The 16,295-nt window shown below is 40.5% G+C and overlaps 1 protein-coding gene across 6 annotated transcripts in view; it reads left to right on the top strand.

Moving 5' to 3' along the window:
- LOC139385528 (elastin-like) overlaps positions 1–16,295 on the top strand; it is a 107,280-nt gene that overhangs the window by 74,608 nt on the left and 16,377 nt on the right. For 2 of the 6 annotated variants that reach the window (XM_071130650.1, XM_071130651.1), the window contains 14 exons: positions 2,475–2,495; positions 2,691–2,717; positions 2,978–3,001; positions 3,535–3,582; positions 5,075–5,104; positions 5,504–5,539; positions 5,964–5,999; positions 6,247–6,303; positions 7,210–7,299; positions 7,584–7,631; positions 8,130–8,201; positions 8,690–8,731; positions 11,673–11,765; positions 15,426–15,470. In XM_071130650.1, the coding sequence (XP_070986751.1) occupies positions 2,475–2,495; positions 2,691–2,717; positions 2,978–3,001; positions 3,535–3,582; positions 5,075–5,104; positions 5,504–5,539; positions 5,964–5,999; positions 6,247–6,303; positions 7,210–7,299; positions 7,584–7,631; positions 8,130–8,201; positions 8,690–8,731; positions 11,673–11,765; positions 15,426–15,470 (669 nt within the window). The remainder of the gene's footprint in view (positions 1–2,474; positions 2,496–2,690; positions 2,718–2,977; positions 3,002–3,534; positions 3,583–5,074; positions 5,105–5,503; positions 5,540–5,963; positions 6,000–6,246; positions 6,304–7,209; positions 7,300–7,583; positions 7,632–8,129; positions 8,202–8,689; positions 8,732–11,672; positions 11,766–15,425; positions 15,471–16,295) is intronic. The other 4 variants (XM_071130652.1, XM_071130653.1, XM_071130655.1 and 1 more) reach the window with 4 other exon arrangements.

The following is a 16,295-nucleotide window of genomic DNA, read 5'->3' as shown; positions in this document are numbered from 1 at the left end:
ATCAGGCAAGCAAAATCTAGAAACTTCCTTAGATTTCGTGCACCAGCTGTTGTTTACAAATCTGCACAGACTGCCCCCCTCGTCTTACCGGTGTGCTGTTCTATCCTGCCGGTGCAGTGTATATCCCACTAGCTGAATATTCATGTCGTCATTCAGCCACGATTCCGTGAAACATAGGATATTACAGTTTTTGATGTTCCGTTGGTAGGATATTTGTGATCGTACCTCGTCTAGTTTATTGTTCAATGATTGCACGTTGGCGAGTAATATTGACGGTAACGGCAGCTTTCCTACTCGCCTTCTGCGGGTCCGGACGAGGCATCCGGCTCTTCGTCCTCTGCGTCGCTTCCTTTTGCGAATAATTGGGATGTCTGCCCTGTGGGTTGTTTGGAGAATGTCGTGTGAGTCCTGCTTCTTGTTGAAAAAATCTTTGTCTAATCCGAGGTGAGTGATCGCTGTCCTGATATCCAGAAGCTTTTTTCTGCCATAAGATATGGTTGCAGAAACATTATGTACAAAATCATTTACAAATATCGCGAAAAAAAACACATAATCGCACAATTGGTTAGGAGACCGTAAAACGGCAGACATCTCCTCCGGTGCACACTTAACCACCATGGCTACCACAGCATTCTGCAGCGATACACCATCCCATCTGGTTTGCGCTTAGTGGTGACTATCATTTGTTTTTCAACAGGACAATGACTCAACACACCTCCAGGATGTTTAATGGCTATTTGACCAAGAAGGAGAGTGATGGAGTGCTGCATCAGGGGTGCGTCACTTGAGTGGGTTGAGTCACTGATGTGATCTTCCTGTCCAGGTTGCCTCAGATGACCTGGCCTCCACCATCACCTGACCTCAACCCAATTGAGATGGTTTGGGATGAGTTGAACCGCAGAGTGAAGAAACAGCAGCCTACAAGTGCTGAGCATATGTGGAACTCCTTCAAGACTGTTGGAAAAGCATTCCAGGTGAAGCTGGTTGAGAGAATGTCAAGAGGTTGCAAAGATGTCATCAAGACAAAGGGTGGCTACTTGGAAGAATCTAACATGTATTTTGATTTGTTTAACACTTTTTTGGTTACTGCATGATTCCATATGTGTCATTTCATAGTTTTGAGGTCTTCACTATTAACTTATAACAAGGCACACTTGTGAATTGAAATGTGATCCAGGTGACTACCTCATGAAGAGAGAATGCCAAGAGTGTGCAAAGCTGTCAAGGCGGCACCTTTGAAGAATCTCAAATATAAAATATATTTTGATTTGTTTAACACTCTTTTGGTTACTACATGATTCCATATGTGTTATTTCATAGTTTTGATGTCTTCACTATCATTCTACAATATAGAAAATAGTAAAAATCAAGAAAAACCCTGCAATGAGTAGGTGTGTCCAAACTTTTGACTCGTACTGTATGTTCTTTACAATTCCTTACATAAGCACTTCATAACATTTGACACGATTACTTATTGGCTTTTGATAAACAATTAATTTTAGTTGATTCGGTTAGATTCCTTTCTAAAAACATTGTAATTTTTTGGCCTTCTGCAACAACAAAAAAATGAAGGAATGTAATGTTCATGTGGGTGTTGACAAGATAATGTGTTGCCAGTGTCTCTCAGGTATTTTCTAGAAGTTGTTTGTCCTCTTAAACACTCTTCCTCTCTTTCCCTCAACTATCTTGCTGCTCTTGAAATATCTCCCATTTCTGCTCTCTCCTCCCTCCCTTCGCTTTTTAACCAATTAGATTCATCTGACACTTGTCAATACTTGATTGACTTACAGTATTCTGTAATATTACTAGTTACTGTTAATGTCCTCCACAATAAAGATTGCTCCTATGGAGATTGTGCCTGGAAGACCTGTAGATACTTACTGTATGCACTCATCCTTTCTCCTTGGTAGTTAAAGTCCTATCTCCCTTCAGGGGTGGGAAACTCTAGTCCTCAGGGGCCTGATTGGTGTCACTTTTTCTCCATCCCTAGCAAACACAGCTGATTAATCAAATTGCATTTTAAACATGTTTAGGTGATTGGAGTCAGGTGTGTTAGCTGGGGAAAAACTGTGACACCAATCAGGCCCTCGAGGACTGGAATTGTCCACCTCTGCGGCATCTTCTACAGCAGGGGATCATATCCTTGTTATTACCTGATGTTTACTTATGGTACTGTATTTGAAATCCCACATTGTTTGAAAATGTTTTTAATGATAAAATGGACACAAAAATACATATTACTGTGTCATTCTTCCAGCACATATTTTTTTGGAGCCCCTGCTTTAGATGTGTTCTTCAGTCTAGAAACTAAAATATTTATATATCTTTACGATATTTTATTTTGTGTGATTTTTCTCTGTCTTGTTGCATCTCGGATAGAGTACTTTGATACAGCACTTTCTTGTTCATTTTCATGTAAATGCATATTATTAATATATCACGTCATTGATTAACCTTCTTTTGGTTTGCTGCAGGTGCCACAGGAGTAACTGGAGGTATGTATTGGACCATATTTTTTATGAAACCAACATAAATTATTTATTCTCGATAGTTTTGCAACATTGTGTCATTAGAATCACTGAACATTTTATTATAGTTTTTTGAGTGGTAAGTTATTCTATTTTGGAGACTTTTTATAACTGTCCTAATTATGACGTAGCTGGTAATAGTTAGCATGATCGCCTTCACAGTTGGGGCTGGGGTTCTTCAACCTAGTGGTAAGTCATTTAAATAGATTCTCCTGAAAATGTAAAAATCCTTCTGCATGAAAATGGCGTCCTACTTGTACCTATCAACATTCCTGTACTTTACTATCTTTTCTTATCTTTGAAGAGCAATTTTAGATTCCATCTTCATTGTTGACCTGTGATTTTTTTTAATGTATTTACTGTACATCAAACATTAGGGTTTTCATTTATCATCAATTTGAACCAATATGCTCTGTAACTGTGTGTTAAAAACTTCTCTTTGTTTCCAGTTGGTACAGGCCCAGCTCAGCCTGGTGAGTGTTGTGTCCACCATAGCAGACCTGGGTTCAATTACTATTGGTTTACTTTCAAATACTTCTCATGTAGTTGCTACTGGAGTACAGCAGCCTTGAGGTAAAGTGTCTCGATAGTGGAGACTATAAGGAGCAGAGTATGTGACATTGTTTAGCCACATGATGGTGACAATTTCCTGCAGGCGATGCTGTTGAGTAGTTTGTTTTCCAGTTGTGTAAGTGACATGATTAATAATTAATAATATTAATTTAGTGGATGTTTAAATTTGTCCAATTTCACACGTACATTATACAAATGTCTGAATTGGAAATGTGTTTTTGCATATCCCAACTCCCCCTGAGACACCCTTGGAGAGTGGGGTCACTGCCATGGTCAGCCATTATCAACGGCGACCCTGGAGCAATTAGGGTTAAGTGCCTTGCTTAAGGGCACATCGGTAGATTTATCAAATTGTCGTCTTGGGGATTCAAACTAGTGACCGATTTTGTTTCTGGACCAACGCTCTAACCTCTGGGCTTTATATTATTTACAGGTGTGGGTGTCGGAGCAGGTGGCAAAGCTCCTAAACCCCCTGGTGCAGGTAAGGATTCTGAAACCCTGCTAATATCATATTATTGCAGTAGTATTACAGAACTGGTTGTTTACAACTTCAAATTGACACCATCAACTCAGATCCATAACCCATTCATTAATGTGATTGAACACTTTTACATGCCAATATAAATATAATTAATAAACCCCTATGCACATTCATATAACAGTGATGTTCCAACCCTTATGCACACACGATTAGGAATAATATGCTTTATTATTGATCAGATAAGGATGTTATTACTTTCTTCATGTGAGTCAATAGCAAGAGTTGTTTACACACAATGAACAGCAGCATCAGCTCTTTTCTCTGGTCTAATGCACCAAAACATACAATTAAGACTGATCATAATGCTAACCCAGGCCACAAATTTGTTGACGTACCTAAAACGTGTTAGCCATTGCAAGACAGTCATATTGATTAGAAATGTACAGAGATAAGGTCAAGTCAACAGTATATGATAGTAAAAGGTGCAGTTAGATTTGCTAGTAGTCTCAGGCCTTTGTAAGGTGCTGTTAGGACATGTAATATTAAAGAATTGACCGAATCTAGACACGTGGAAGCAGTCATCTATATACATTCAAATGCATGTTATATGCATTTTTTGAAATGCATCAGGATGATAGACAGTTCTGCACCATCAATCTCAAATTAATTTAACTGCCTGTGTGACAGGTTAAAGGAAATATTCATAACCTGTTATACATTAAAAAGTATTTGTAAGTTCATAGTATGTGAGGATCTTAAAACATCTAAGGTTAAAATGATCATGCATTCAGTATTAGTTGAAAGAGATTGATAACATTCATATAATTGTGTTAAAGTTCAAATCCATCAAGCGTACAAAGGGTACGAATTCTGAGAGTAATGTGTAAACGTTATATTGATTACTTTATTTTGTGGTGCCTAAAAGTGTTAATCTGTGATCTACTAAATGCTCTTAATCTATGAGCCTGAGATCGATTGCTCTGGTCTCCACCCATATTCCCGGGGAAATCGCGGTCTTTTCTCATTGCACTAAAAGTTTAATTGAGAAAACAACACAATATCACTCTCGTGATTATTTCTCCCCTTTTTCAGGGGCGTAACACCTGAAGTCCTGTGAATGTGTTGAATATGTTATCACTGTCTCAGCTGGCTGGGTAGTTCCTTCACTAGAGGCAAAAAGAAAACAATTCAGGCCTATATATTTTTGTGAAACATTTCTATTGAGCATTCAAATACATATTTTGATTAGAACATAAAATGAAGGCAGATGTATGGCTATTGGTCAACAAAGAATCTTAAACTAGATGAGAGCGCAAAATAAATGTATGAGGTCTTAAACCTGAAAGGCCCCTTGCATGACTGAATCTGCATTAGGATGTTCTGATTTATTGTCTTAACTAACATTTTTGACTGAGCCATTCATTTGGGTGCCCTGGTGATGAAGTCATAATTTCAGGAAATAAGCGGCTTTTTTTTTGTCATCATGATACAGGGGGATACCCGTATGGTGGTTATGGACAGGGTATGTATGAGAGAGGAGAAGAGCAGACCACAACCTTATCATCTCTACACTAGTAGCAGACACACACGCACAAACACACACACACACACACACACATATCTGTTTTTATTTCAAACTACTGCATGACTTCACTGAGATATGACCTTGGCTTGTGTCAGCCTCTTCTCTGTAAATGAATAAATCAGAGGTCTGATCAATTTAAAAAAAGGATTGTATGGCCAGGCCAGGGATAAGTGGTGTAATATGTTGATATGTTTTAAGGCATTTTAAAGTTTATTATATAAGCAGGAAGCAGCTAGCTTTATTGGAATTAGTATGTTAGCTACGTGACCTGACGGAGCCACTCACTGGTGCTCCCTTGTCAGGAATAAAGCTGCTTTTCTTTCCGTCATGATTCAGCAGGACAACTCCGGTATGGTCAAGGTTATGGACAGGGTATGTATGAGAGAGGGGAGAGAAGGAAATAGGAGGAGATGATAGGAGGCCATTCCACCACAGCCTCTTAAAACTAGTATTCTAGACAAAGAAAGAAAACAACCTAATTCAAATAATCTAGTTTGAATTATACCAGATGTACTGGATCATGAACTCTGACCTCTAGGCTGACCTTACAGTAAACCTCTTATGTCATCACTTTAAAAGCTTCACACTGTCTGTAGGTCTTCACTATCAAATTACAAGGTCATGTTGAAGAGAATATTGTTGATAGAGCTAGGACAAGCTAGGACAAGCTTGAGTGTGACATTCAGATCATCATTCAGATCAGTGACCATCATTCAGATCAGTGAACCATCCAACAGCCCCACACCCAACCATATGTTATGTCCATGGGGTTTTAATGGCATATATTGCTCCACAGGTGCTGGTGGATATCCCTATGGAGGAGGATATGGAAGTAAGCCAATTTCTCTGTCTGCATCCTTGTAATGGAGTCTCAAACTTAATTCACTATGGCCATGTGCGGCCTTGGGTTACTTTCTACTCAGACTAAATCCCCATCACTGTAATTGGTTTATTCAGGTATTTGTCCATTAATATAATCTCATGTCCGTATCCCTGGTGATATTGCATTACAGTCACTGTTGAGTAGAGAGTAAAAATAGGCTGTGCAAATTACGTTTATGTTCTCTGTATTTCCTCAGATCCATACGGAGCAGGAGCTGGACAACATCCTGGAGCCAAGCCCCTGAAACATCCAGGTGTGTGTCAGAGTGTGCCATAAGAAGTGTTTATTAAAGATGTAGCTACAGTACGGTGAGCTCCAAAAGTATTGGGACAGTGACACATTTGTTGTTGTTTTGGCTCTGTACTCCAGCACATTGGATAAGAATAAAATGTGTTTCTCAAAATTAATTAATTTGGATGCTACCATGATTACGGATAGTCCTGAATGAATCATAAATAATGAGAAGTGAGAAAGTTAGACGCACAAATATCATACTCCCAATACATGCTAACCTCTCGCCACTACAATAACAGGGGAGGTTAGCATTTTGGGGGGGGGGGGGGGGGGCAGGGTAGTATGATATTTATGCTTTCCCACTCATCATTATTCATGGTTTATTCAGGATTATCCATAATTATGGTTGCATCCACATGAATGTAGAAGTGTTTAGAAACATACTGTGTTCTTATTTACAATAAAAGTGACTCCAAAATGACACAATGCATTATTTACCATTTATTTCTATTGGACACAAAATAATCTGAAACACTACCAAAACAAACAGCTAATTCATCCAACACGTTTGTAGAGTCTCAAGTGTGATGTGATCATTGCATGCTAGGAATATGGAACCAAATACTAAATGTTTGACTACTTTAATACACATATAAGTGAATTTGTCCCAATACTTTTGGTCTCCTAAAATGGGAGAATTATGTACAAAAAGTGCTGCAATTTCGGAACATTTACCCGATATGGATGAAAATACCCTCAAATTAAAGCTGATAGTTTGCACTTTAACCTCATTAGTCATTGTATCATTTCAAATCCAAAGTTCTGGACTACAGAGCCAAAACAAACAAACAAATGTCAATGCCCCAATACTTTTGGAGCTCACTGTATATGATCTCACTCACTGTGTTTTGTATCTCTCCTGTAGTTGTGGGAGGAGCAGGCGGTGTGGCTGGAGGAGCAGGCGGTGTGGCTGGAGGAGCAGGTATTCCTCTTACTGGAGCAGGTGGTGGTGCAGGTATGGAATCACTTTCGTACCGGTCTTAGGAAATAAATAAGCTTTCTGTGTAACTGAACAATTAATATCCACAATGTCCCCAAAATGGTGCCGTACGAAGAGACATGTTGAGTTCAACCCCATCCCATAACTTCAATGGCTTATTGTAACTCCGTACTCTACCTCAGGTCAACTCTGTATAACATTGTGTAACATACATCTTGCTGAGACAATTTCTGGTGTTCCCTAGGCAATGAAGTCATCATGTCAGGAATAAAGCTGCTTTTCTTTCCATCATGATTCAGGGGGATACCCGTATGGTTATGGTCAAGGTGGTTATGGACAGGGACAGGGTATGTATGAGAGAGGGGAAGCAGGCCAGCTGGCCTCTCAGAGTGACCGTTGTCCAGGAAATGTAATTGACTTGCACTTCCTATGACCAATGAGGCGATTGGAGAGGTGACTGTGACAGACACCAGAGCCAGGAATGAGATGCCAATGGGACTGTGTCTGAAACCCCAATGCCAACTGAGCTAGAAACACCCTCTCCAAACCAAACCGTTGAAACTCTCATGCCACCTCAAACAACGACCTCTGGGACGTTCTGTGGTTGTAGCTTTGTAACAACACAAAGCTTGACCATAGCCAGGGAAATGTCTTGTCCTTGTTTTTAACTGCCAAGTCTAGCTAGATAGGTTCAACTGTCATCGACAGTAGCTGATCATATAAAGCTACAGATAATAACTATCTAGTGTGTGAAATGTCAGTCATGTTCTTAGTGGAGGACTAGTGTCACCCACTAGAGGCCTGGTACGAGGCTATAGGAGAACTAACCCAGTCTCATGTTTCAGGTGTGAGGTATCCCACTGGTGAAGGTCTGGGAGCAGGGGCAGGAGCAGGTCAAAAAGCACCCAAACCCCCAGGTAAAAACCCTGACACTTAAAGCCCAGCTTTGTACTAATACTCTTACATATTTTACTCTTACTTTTATGTACATATACTACCACATCTGAGCAACATATCATAGTGATGTTATCTTTATTTTGGAGTAGAGTTCTCGTAAAAGTAGTGAGAAATCTTGATTTTTAAGTCATATCAAAGCCAGAGAGAGCTGTAGGGCAAGAGAGAAGAATGAGGCAACAAACACTACCAGTGGAGACTGATTACCGTCACAGGCAGAGTGAAGGTTTAGAGATACTATAGCAGCATGGACCTCTGAAGAGTTGGCCTACTCTGCCTATAACGGTACAGCGTGTGCTCTGCAATTGGAAGTAGGACTCCGTCATTGTATACAAGATGTTCCTGCCTACAGCGTAGCCAATTTCAACAGCAAACATGGGTTCAAATAGTATTTGAAATTGTTCAACTATATCAACTCTTCAGTAATGCTCCACTCTCTCCTGTTCAATAGGTTATGGTAACCTAGGTGCGGGTGGTGCTGGTTATAGTCCAGGTGAGACTGACTGTCCTGCTGTAATTTCTGTAGTTTACTGAAGTTAACTGCGAGGTTTCATCCTCATGTTCATAAACTGGTAAAAATGCACACACATTCAGTGCATTCAGAAAGTATTCAGACCCCTTAACTTTTCCAGAAAATGTTACGTAATAGCCTTATTCTAAAATTTATTAAATTGTGGTTTTTCCTCATCAATCTACACACAATACCCCATAATGACAAAGACAAAACAGGTTATTGTAATTTTTGCAAATGTAATACAAATAACAAACTGATATCACATTTACATAAGTATTCAGACCCTCTACTTTGTTGAAGCACCTTTGGCAGCGATTACAGTCTCCTTGGGTATGACACTACAAGCTTGGCACACCTATATTTGTGGAGCTTCTCCCATTCTTCTCTGCAGATCCTCTCAAGCTCTGTCAGGTTGGATGGGGAGCATCAATGCACAGCTGTTTTCAGGTCTCTCCAGAGATGTTCGATCTGGTTCAAATCTGGGCTCTGGCTGGGCCACCCAAAGCCACTCCTGCGTTGTATTGGCTTTGTGCTTAGAGTCTTTGTCCTGTTGGAAGGTAAAACCTTTGCCCCAGTCTGATGTCCTAAGCGCTCTGGAGCAGGTTTTTATCAAGGATCTGTACTTTTCTCTGTTCATCTTTCCCTCGATCCTGACTAGTCTCCCAGTCCCTGCCACTGAAAAACATCCCCACAGCATTTTTCTGCCACCACCATACTTCACCGTAGAGATGGTGACCAAGGCCCTACTCCCCCAATTTCTCAGTTCTGCCGGACAGCCAGCTCTAGGAAAAGTCTTGGTGGTTTGAAACTTCTTCCATTTAAGAATGATGGAGGCCACTGTGTTTTTGAGGACCTTCAGTGCTGCAGACATTTTTTGGTACTCTTCCCCAGACCCGTGCCTCGACACAATCCTGTCTCCGAGCTCTACGGACAATTCCTTCAACCTCAAGGCTTGGTTTTTGCTCTGACATGCACTGTCAACTGTGGGATATAGACAGATGTGTACCTTTCCAAATCATGTTCAATCAATTGAATTTACCACAGGTGGGACTCCAATCAAGTTGTAGAAACATCTCAATGATTATCAATGGAAACAGGATGCACCTGAGCTCAATTTCGAGTCTAATAGCAAATGGTCTGAATACTTATGTAAATAAGGTAGTTCTAAAAACCTGTTTTCACTTTGTCATTATGGGGTATTGTGTGTAGATTGATGAATTTTGAAATGTAATCCATTTTAGAATATGGCTGTAACGTAACAAAATGTGGGGGACATATCAAGGAGTCTGAATACTTTCCGAAGGTAGTAGGACAGTGTCACCCCACTAAGACCCACTGTCAAAACACTGTGAAGGAAAGTCTTCATTCTTAGAAAGCATGAGCTCTTGAGTTGGGAAAATCTTGTGCAATACACCGACGCATGTCTTGTATTCAAGATCCTTAATGGCCTGGCTCCCCCTCCACTCAATATTTTTGTTAAACAGAAAACCCAGACATATGGCAGCAGATCCACAAGGTCTGCCATGAGAGGTGACTGTATAGTTCCCCTAAGGAAAAGCACCTTAGTAAATCTGCATTCTCTGTGAGAGCTTCCCATGTCTGGAATACACTGCCATCAGACACACATAACTGCACCACATATCACACTTTCACAAAATGCTTGAAGACATGGCTAAAGGTCAATCAGATTTGTGAACATGGTCCCTAGCTGTGTGTTGCCGCTTTCCATGTTGTCTGTTGTCTGTAGCTTGTGAGGTGTGGAAACACTTTGTTGCTTTTATGAATTTTGTCTTGCTGCTTTTTGTTTTATGTTGCTCTGTCTGTATGCTACGTCTTGCTTGTCCTATGTTGCTCTGTATGCTATGTCTTGCTTGTCCTATGTTGCTATGTCTTGCTTGTTCTATGCTGCTATTGTCTATATTGTAATTGTTTTTAATAACCTGCCCAGGGACTGCGGTTGAAAATTAGCCGGCTGGCTAAAACCGGCACTTTTACTGAAACGTTGATTAATGTGCACTGTCCCTGTAAAAATAAACTCAAACTCAAACTCAAACTCAAACTCTATGACAAGTCAGGCATCGCAAGACAAGCATGGCACAATTCATGTCTTCATATGGGAAGGGAAAGGGGGGATACTTAGTCAGTTGTACAACTGAATGGATTCAACTGAAATATGCCTTCTGCATCTAACCCAATCCCTCTGAATCAGAGAGGTGCGGTGGGCTGCTTTAATCGACATCCTCGTCGTAGGTTTATGTTAACATATTGGCAGGGTTTTGACCTATGTTCAGGATTATACTTGGAAGTGTATTACCAAGGCTGTGGAGCTTTCAGCATCCCCTCCTCTCCCTTGATGTTTGGTTGGAGTGTTATCACGCTGGTCTAGCAGTGGAGAGATTCTGCTCTCTGCCCCAGGCCCCATGGATACAGACTAGCCAATGCCTGCAGGCTATTATCCACCTCCCATTGGTCAAATATTCACTGACACAGAGAGCAGAGCATCCCACAGTACAACATACTGCCTGTTTCACGTGCTATCACATATGGTACAACTTTGCTAATACTGTATGCAAATGTTGTTTCCCAAAGAGAATTCAGCACCATTAGCCTTTTGATAAATACTTTAGCTAGAATATTTGCAAAAACACACTGGCCTGGTAAATTTGCATACATAATGCATATGACCTCTCAGTTCATACTGCATGTTGACATTTGACTGGTTGTGTTCTGGGCTGATTGGTAAGAAAAAAGTAATGCATAAGTTGAGTCTGTGGCCAAAGCTACAGTAGGGTATGTAACCCTAGCTAAATGTAGACTAAATGTACAATGAAGCTACGTATGAATACTTTTAATGAATGCGTATAGTGTTGTTGTGTTTGTAGTTGTTGTTTTGTACATTTTTGCTGTGTTACCCTTGCAGGTGCTGGTGTGTTCCCAGGTTACGAAGGTGGCTACCCACAACAACGGGGTTACCCACAGCAAGGTGGCGGCTACCCACTGCAACCCTACCCAGGTAACGTGTAGAACCTCGATCTGTGAAAATCAGATGCAGTGTGTGTACGGTATGCTTTTATAGAAAATGGGATGTTGTGACCCAGGAACTATGAAGATAAAAGTAGAACAAAAAGAGCTTAGAGTAGAACCAAGTTGATAGTTGTTAATATCTGTTCATCTTTACTGTCCAGGGAGGACAGAGGAAGCAAGGGCATTCACTTCAGTAGTTTGAGTTCCCCTTTGTAAGCATGTGCCAATCATTCACTTACAGTAAATGTAGAAAAGTGTCGATTGGCCATAAGTTTAGACTTTTGGCAAACTTGACATCATTTTGCAAACTGAATTAAATACTGAGAAATAGTCGGCAACAGTTATATCAAGGTCAAATAAGCTAGCCACTCAACATAACCATCAAGATGTAAATTAACCTGATCCCTTATCCGGACCACATACTGTTTGCCCCCTGGTGACAGGGGTTTGAGCCTTGTCTCGGCTACCCTCTGTCTATGCCCCTACTATCTGTCTCCCTCTCTACATTTCCCGCTGCACTGACAAAACATCAACACAAAACAAAAATCGAAACAACAAAAATTCAACCTTACTCCACGCGCTGGTGGCTCTTTAACTGCCCATGTTCACCCCATTTCTGCCTGGATCAGGAGGTGGACTAAAGCTGAATTGTCAACAGACAGGTAACCCAGAATGACAGACAGACAAGCAGCCTCCGGCCTGTTGCTTTGGTATTAGAGCTAACCTCTGGGAGAGAAAGAGAGAGGGGAACAGATCTAGAAACAATTGAAAGGAACAGCCAACTTCCCCATACCTGGTTTAGTTTCCCCTCATTAAATGAATTGATGGGGAACATTGAGTGCTCTAAGCACTCAATGAAAATAAAATAATTGAGGTGATGCTGGGAATGTAAGTCTCTCTCTCTCTCTCTCTCTCACTCGCTCTCTCGGCATAGTCACTAGATGCTAGTTACTCTCACTTATACTGTAGCTTCTGTGAATCCAATAGCTACTCTGACCATGCTTTGACCATGAAAATCAGGTTTTAATGTTTTACAAGCATGGTGCAAAATATTGCACACATACAGTGGGGCAAAAAAGTATTTAGTCAGTCACCAATTGTGCAAGTTCTCCCACTTAAAAAGATGAGAGAGGCCTGTAATTTTCATCATAGGCACACTTCAACTATGACAGACAAAATGAGAAAAAAATCCAGAAAAATCACATTGTAGGACTTTTAATGTATTTATTTGCAAATTATGGTGGAAAATAAGTATTTGGTCAATAACAAAAGTTTATCTCAATACTTTGTTATATACCCTTTGTTGGCAATGACAGAGGTCAAACGTTTTCTGTAAGTCTTCACAAGGTTTTCACACACTGGTATTTTGGCCCATTCCTCCATGCAGATCTCCTCTAGAGCAGTGATGTTTTGGGGCTGTTGCTGGGCAACACGGACTTTCAACTCCCTCCAAAGATTTTCTATGGGGTTGAGATCTGGAGACTGGCTAGGCCACTCCAGGACCTTAAAATGCTTCTTACGAAGCCACTCCTTCGTTGCCCGGGCGGTGTGTTTGGGATCATTGTCATGCTGAAAGACCCAGCCACGTTTAATCTTCAATGCCCTTGCTGATGGAAGGAGGTTTTCACTCAAAATCTCACGATACATGGCCCCATTCATTCTTTCCTTTACACGGATCAGTCGTCCTGGTCCTTTTGCAGAAAAACAGTCCCAAAGCATGATGTTTCCACCCTCATGCTTCACAGTAGGTATGGTGTTCTTTGGATGCAACTCAGCATTCTTTGTCCTCCAAACACGACAAGTTACGTTTTTACCAAAAAGTTCTATTTTGGTTTCATCTGACCATATGACATTCTCTCAATCTTCTTCTTGAACATCCAAATGCTCTCTAGCAAACTTCAGACGGGCCTGGACATGTACTGGCTTAAGCAGGGGGACACGTCTGGCACTGCGGGATTTGAGTCCCTGGCGGCGTAGTGTGTTACTGATGGTAGGCTTTGTTACTTTGGTCCCAGCTCTCTGCAGGTCATTCACTAGGTCCCCCGTCTGGTTCTGGGATTTTTGCTCACCGTTCTTGTGTTCATTTTGACCCCACGGGGTGAGATCTTGCGTGGAACCCCAGATCGAGGGAGATTATCAGTGGACGTGTATGTCTTCCATTTCCTAATAATTGCGCCCACAGTTGATTTCTTCAAACCAAGATGCTTACCTATTGCAGATTCAGTCTTCCTAGCCTGGTGCAGGTCTACAATTTTGTTTCTGGTGTCCTTTGATAGCTCTTTGGTCTTGGCCATAGTGGAGTTTGGAGTGTGACTGTTTGAGGTTGTGGACAGGTGTCTTTTATACTGATAACAAGTTCAAACAGGTGCCATTAATACAGGTAACGAGTGGAGGACAGAGGAGCCTCTTAAAGAAGAAGTTACAGGTCTGTGAGAGCCAGAAATCTTGCTTGTTTGTAGGTGACCAAATACTTATTTTCCACCATAATTTGCAAATAAATTCATGAAAAATTTGATTTTTTTTCTTTTTTTTTCTCATTGTTTGTCATAGTTGAAGTGTACCTATGATGAAACTTACAGGCCTCTCTCATCTTTTTAAGTGGGAGAACTTGCACAATTGGTGTCTGACTAAATACTGTACACAGAAAACATCAAACACTCCTGGTAACCTCCTCAATTGATAGGTTAAAATGGAAAAGTCCCAATTCCTATTATTACTAATGATATAGAATTAATTTGAATTGTCATTGACTTTTGTCTGGCAACATGATGATGTCTAGCAATATATCTGAAATGAACCAAATCTCTATTAGAGGCTTTTTTCTTCTACAATTTCTTACACTTGACATGATTAAACGTCATAATTTAATTCAGGATGTCTCAATGGTGTGACCACCCTTTGGGAATAATTAAACGTTTTTTGGATGACTTAATGAGCTTTGCTGCATATTCCTGTCTAGTCTGAAATGCAGACTGTTCACTGACAAAACAGATACAGATGGCGAATGTTATTTCTGGCATCAGTGAACGCTTTACCCTTGCAGTGTGCTTGTTTACTCTTTGCTATATGTTTACTAGATATCTATTACTTGTTTACTATTGGTTTACACAGACAGTAATGAGACCAAAACATGGTCTTTTGCTACTGCAGTATTAGTAAAAGTATGTGGTTGATACTCTATCAGATAATGTTAAACCGTAATTGTACTTTCTTCAAAAGTCTTTAAGTTTTGTATTATGTAATTTCCAAAGCACCTCATCATTACATGAGAAAAATCCCCTTGTGATTATGCGATGTCTGCAGTTTTCTGATCAGATCGATAGTGTGCTTATGACTAAACTTGCTTTGAGAGAGTCCTGAGAATAGACCCATACTGATCATCCTAGTTCATGACGCACCAAAACACAGCCACTTTCCATTGGTTGTGTTCTATCTATCTGAACAAGTGTGTTTTGGTTGCTTTGTGTGTTCCAATGCACAATGAAGAAATGGTCTTCAGCTCTCTCACTCTATCCAAAAACTCTCTGATCAAAGTTTTTCAAGATTCTACTACATTATGTTATTTTAAACATGAAACACCCTTAGCAAAAATCATCTCATCCCTTCCAAACTCCAAATACTTTTTCTTAAACGTTTGTCTGTCTACTAGGAGCATATGGAGCAGGCCAGACGGCACCACTGACTCCTCAACAAGGTACTGGTGTCTTCCTTTTTCCCCCTGTTGTAAGGTATCTGTCGTCCTACTCAGTCAAACCTTACACCACACAGTCAATGCATGGGAGAGAAATTTGCTTGAAATAATCTGATTTTCTGTTACACCTAGTACATTTCCTATTTTATTATAATCAGTCTGTTCTTAGCGGAGGATGACATTCTAATCTCATCCAAATAATCTTACGTGATGAGAGGATGGGGTTTGATAGAACAGTGAGTACTTGTCGTCAGTGCAGATGGTGTACCAACCAGTGTCTATTAAAGTCCGATAATCTGAATTTTCCTGAGCACAGGGAAGATTACTGACAGTCGGATTATGTTTCATAAAGTAAGGCAGGTTTTTCAGAGCTAGTTTAATAAGACCTATGACATGTCAGGATTTAGAGAATTTGATGTCCTACTCCAGTGGTGCTGTGCTGATATTGTGTGGAAATCTTTGGGATATTAACCTAATGTAAATTCACAAGTCACTGTCCGTCTGTATTTGTAGTGCAGAGCCAGGGGAGGTTGGTGGGAGAAGCTATAGGAAGATGGGCTCATTGTAATGGCTGGAATGGAGTCCATAAGTTTGTGTTTGATACCGTTGCATTTATACCATTCTAGTCTTTACAATGAGCCCATTCTCCTATAGCTCCTCCCACCAGCCTCCTCTGTCAGTGCATATGTTTGCTAAGAGCACACCACTGTATATTAGCACTGCCAAGAGAGAAACTGCTCAGCATCCAGTGCTTTTTCTGAAAATATTAAGACCCCTTAACTTTTTCCACATTTTGTTACGTTTCAGCCTTATTCTAAAATTGATTAA

This window comes from Oncorhynchus clarkii, chromosome 27 (genome assembly GCF_045791955.1).
Source record: "Oncorhynchus clarkii lewisi isolate Uvic-CL-2024 chromosome 27, UVic_Ocla_1.0, whole genome shotgun sequence".
In the NCBI taxonomy this organism is placed as follows: Eukaryota; Metazoa; Chordata; class Actinopteri; order Salmoniformes; family Salmonidae; genus Oncorhynchus; species Oncorhynchus clarkii.
This window is presented reverse-complemented; position numbering and strand designations above follow the sequence as displayed.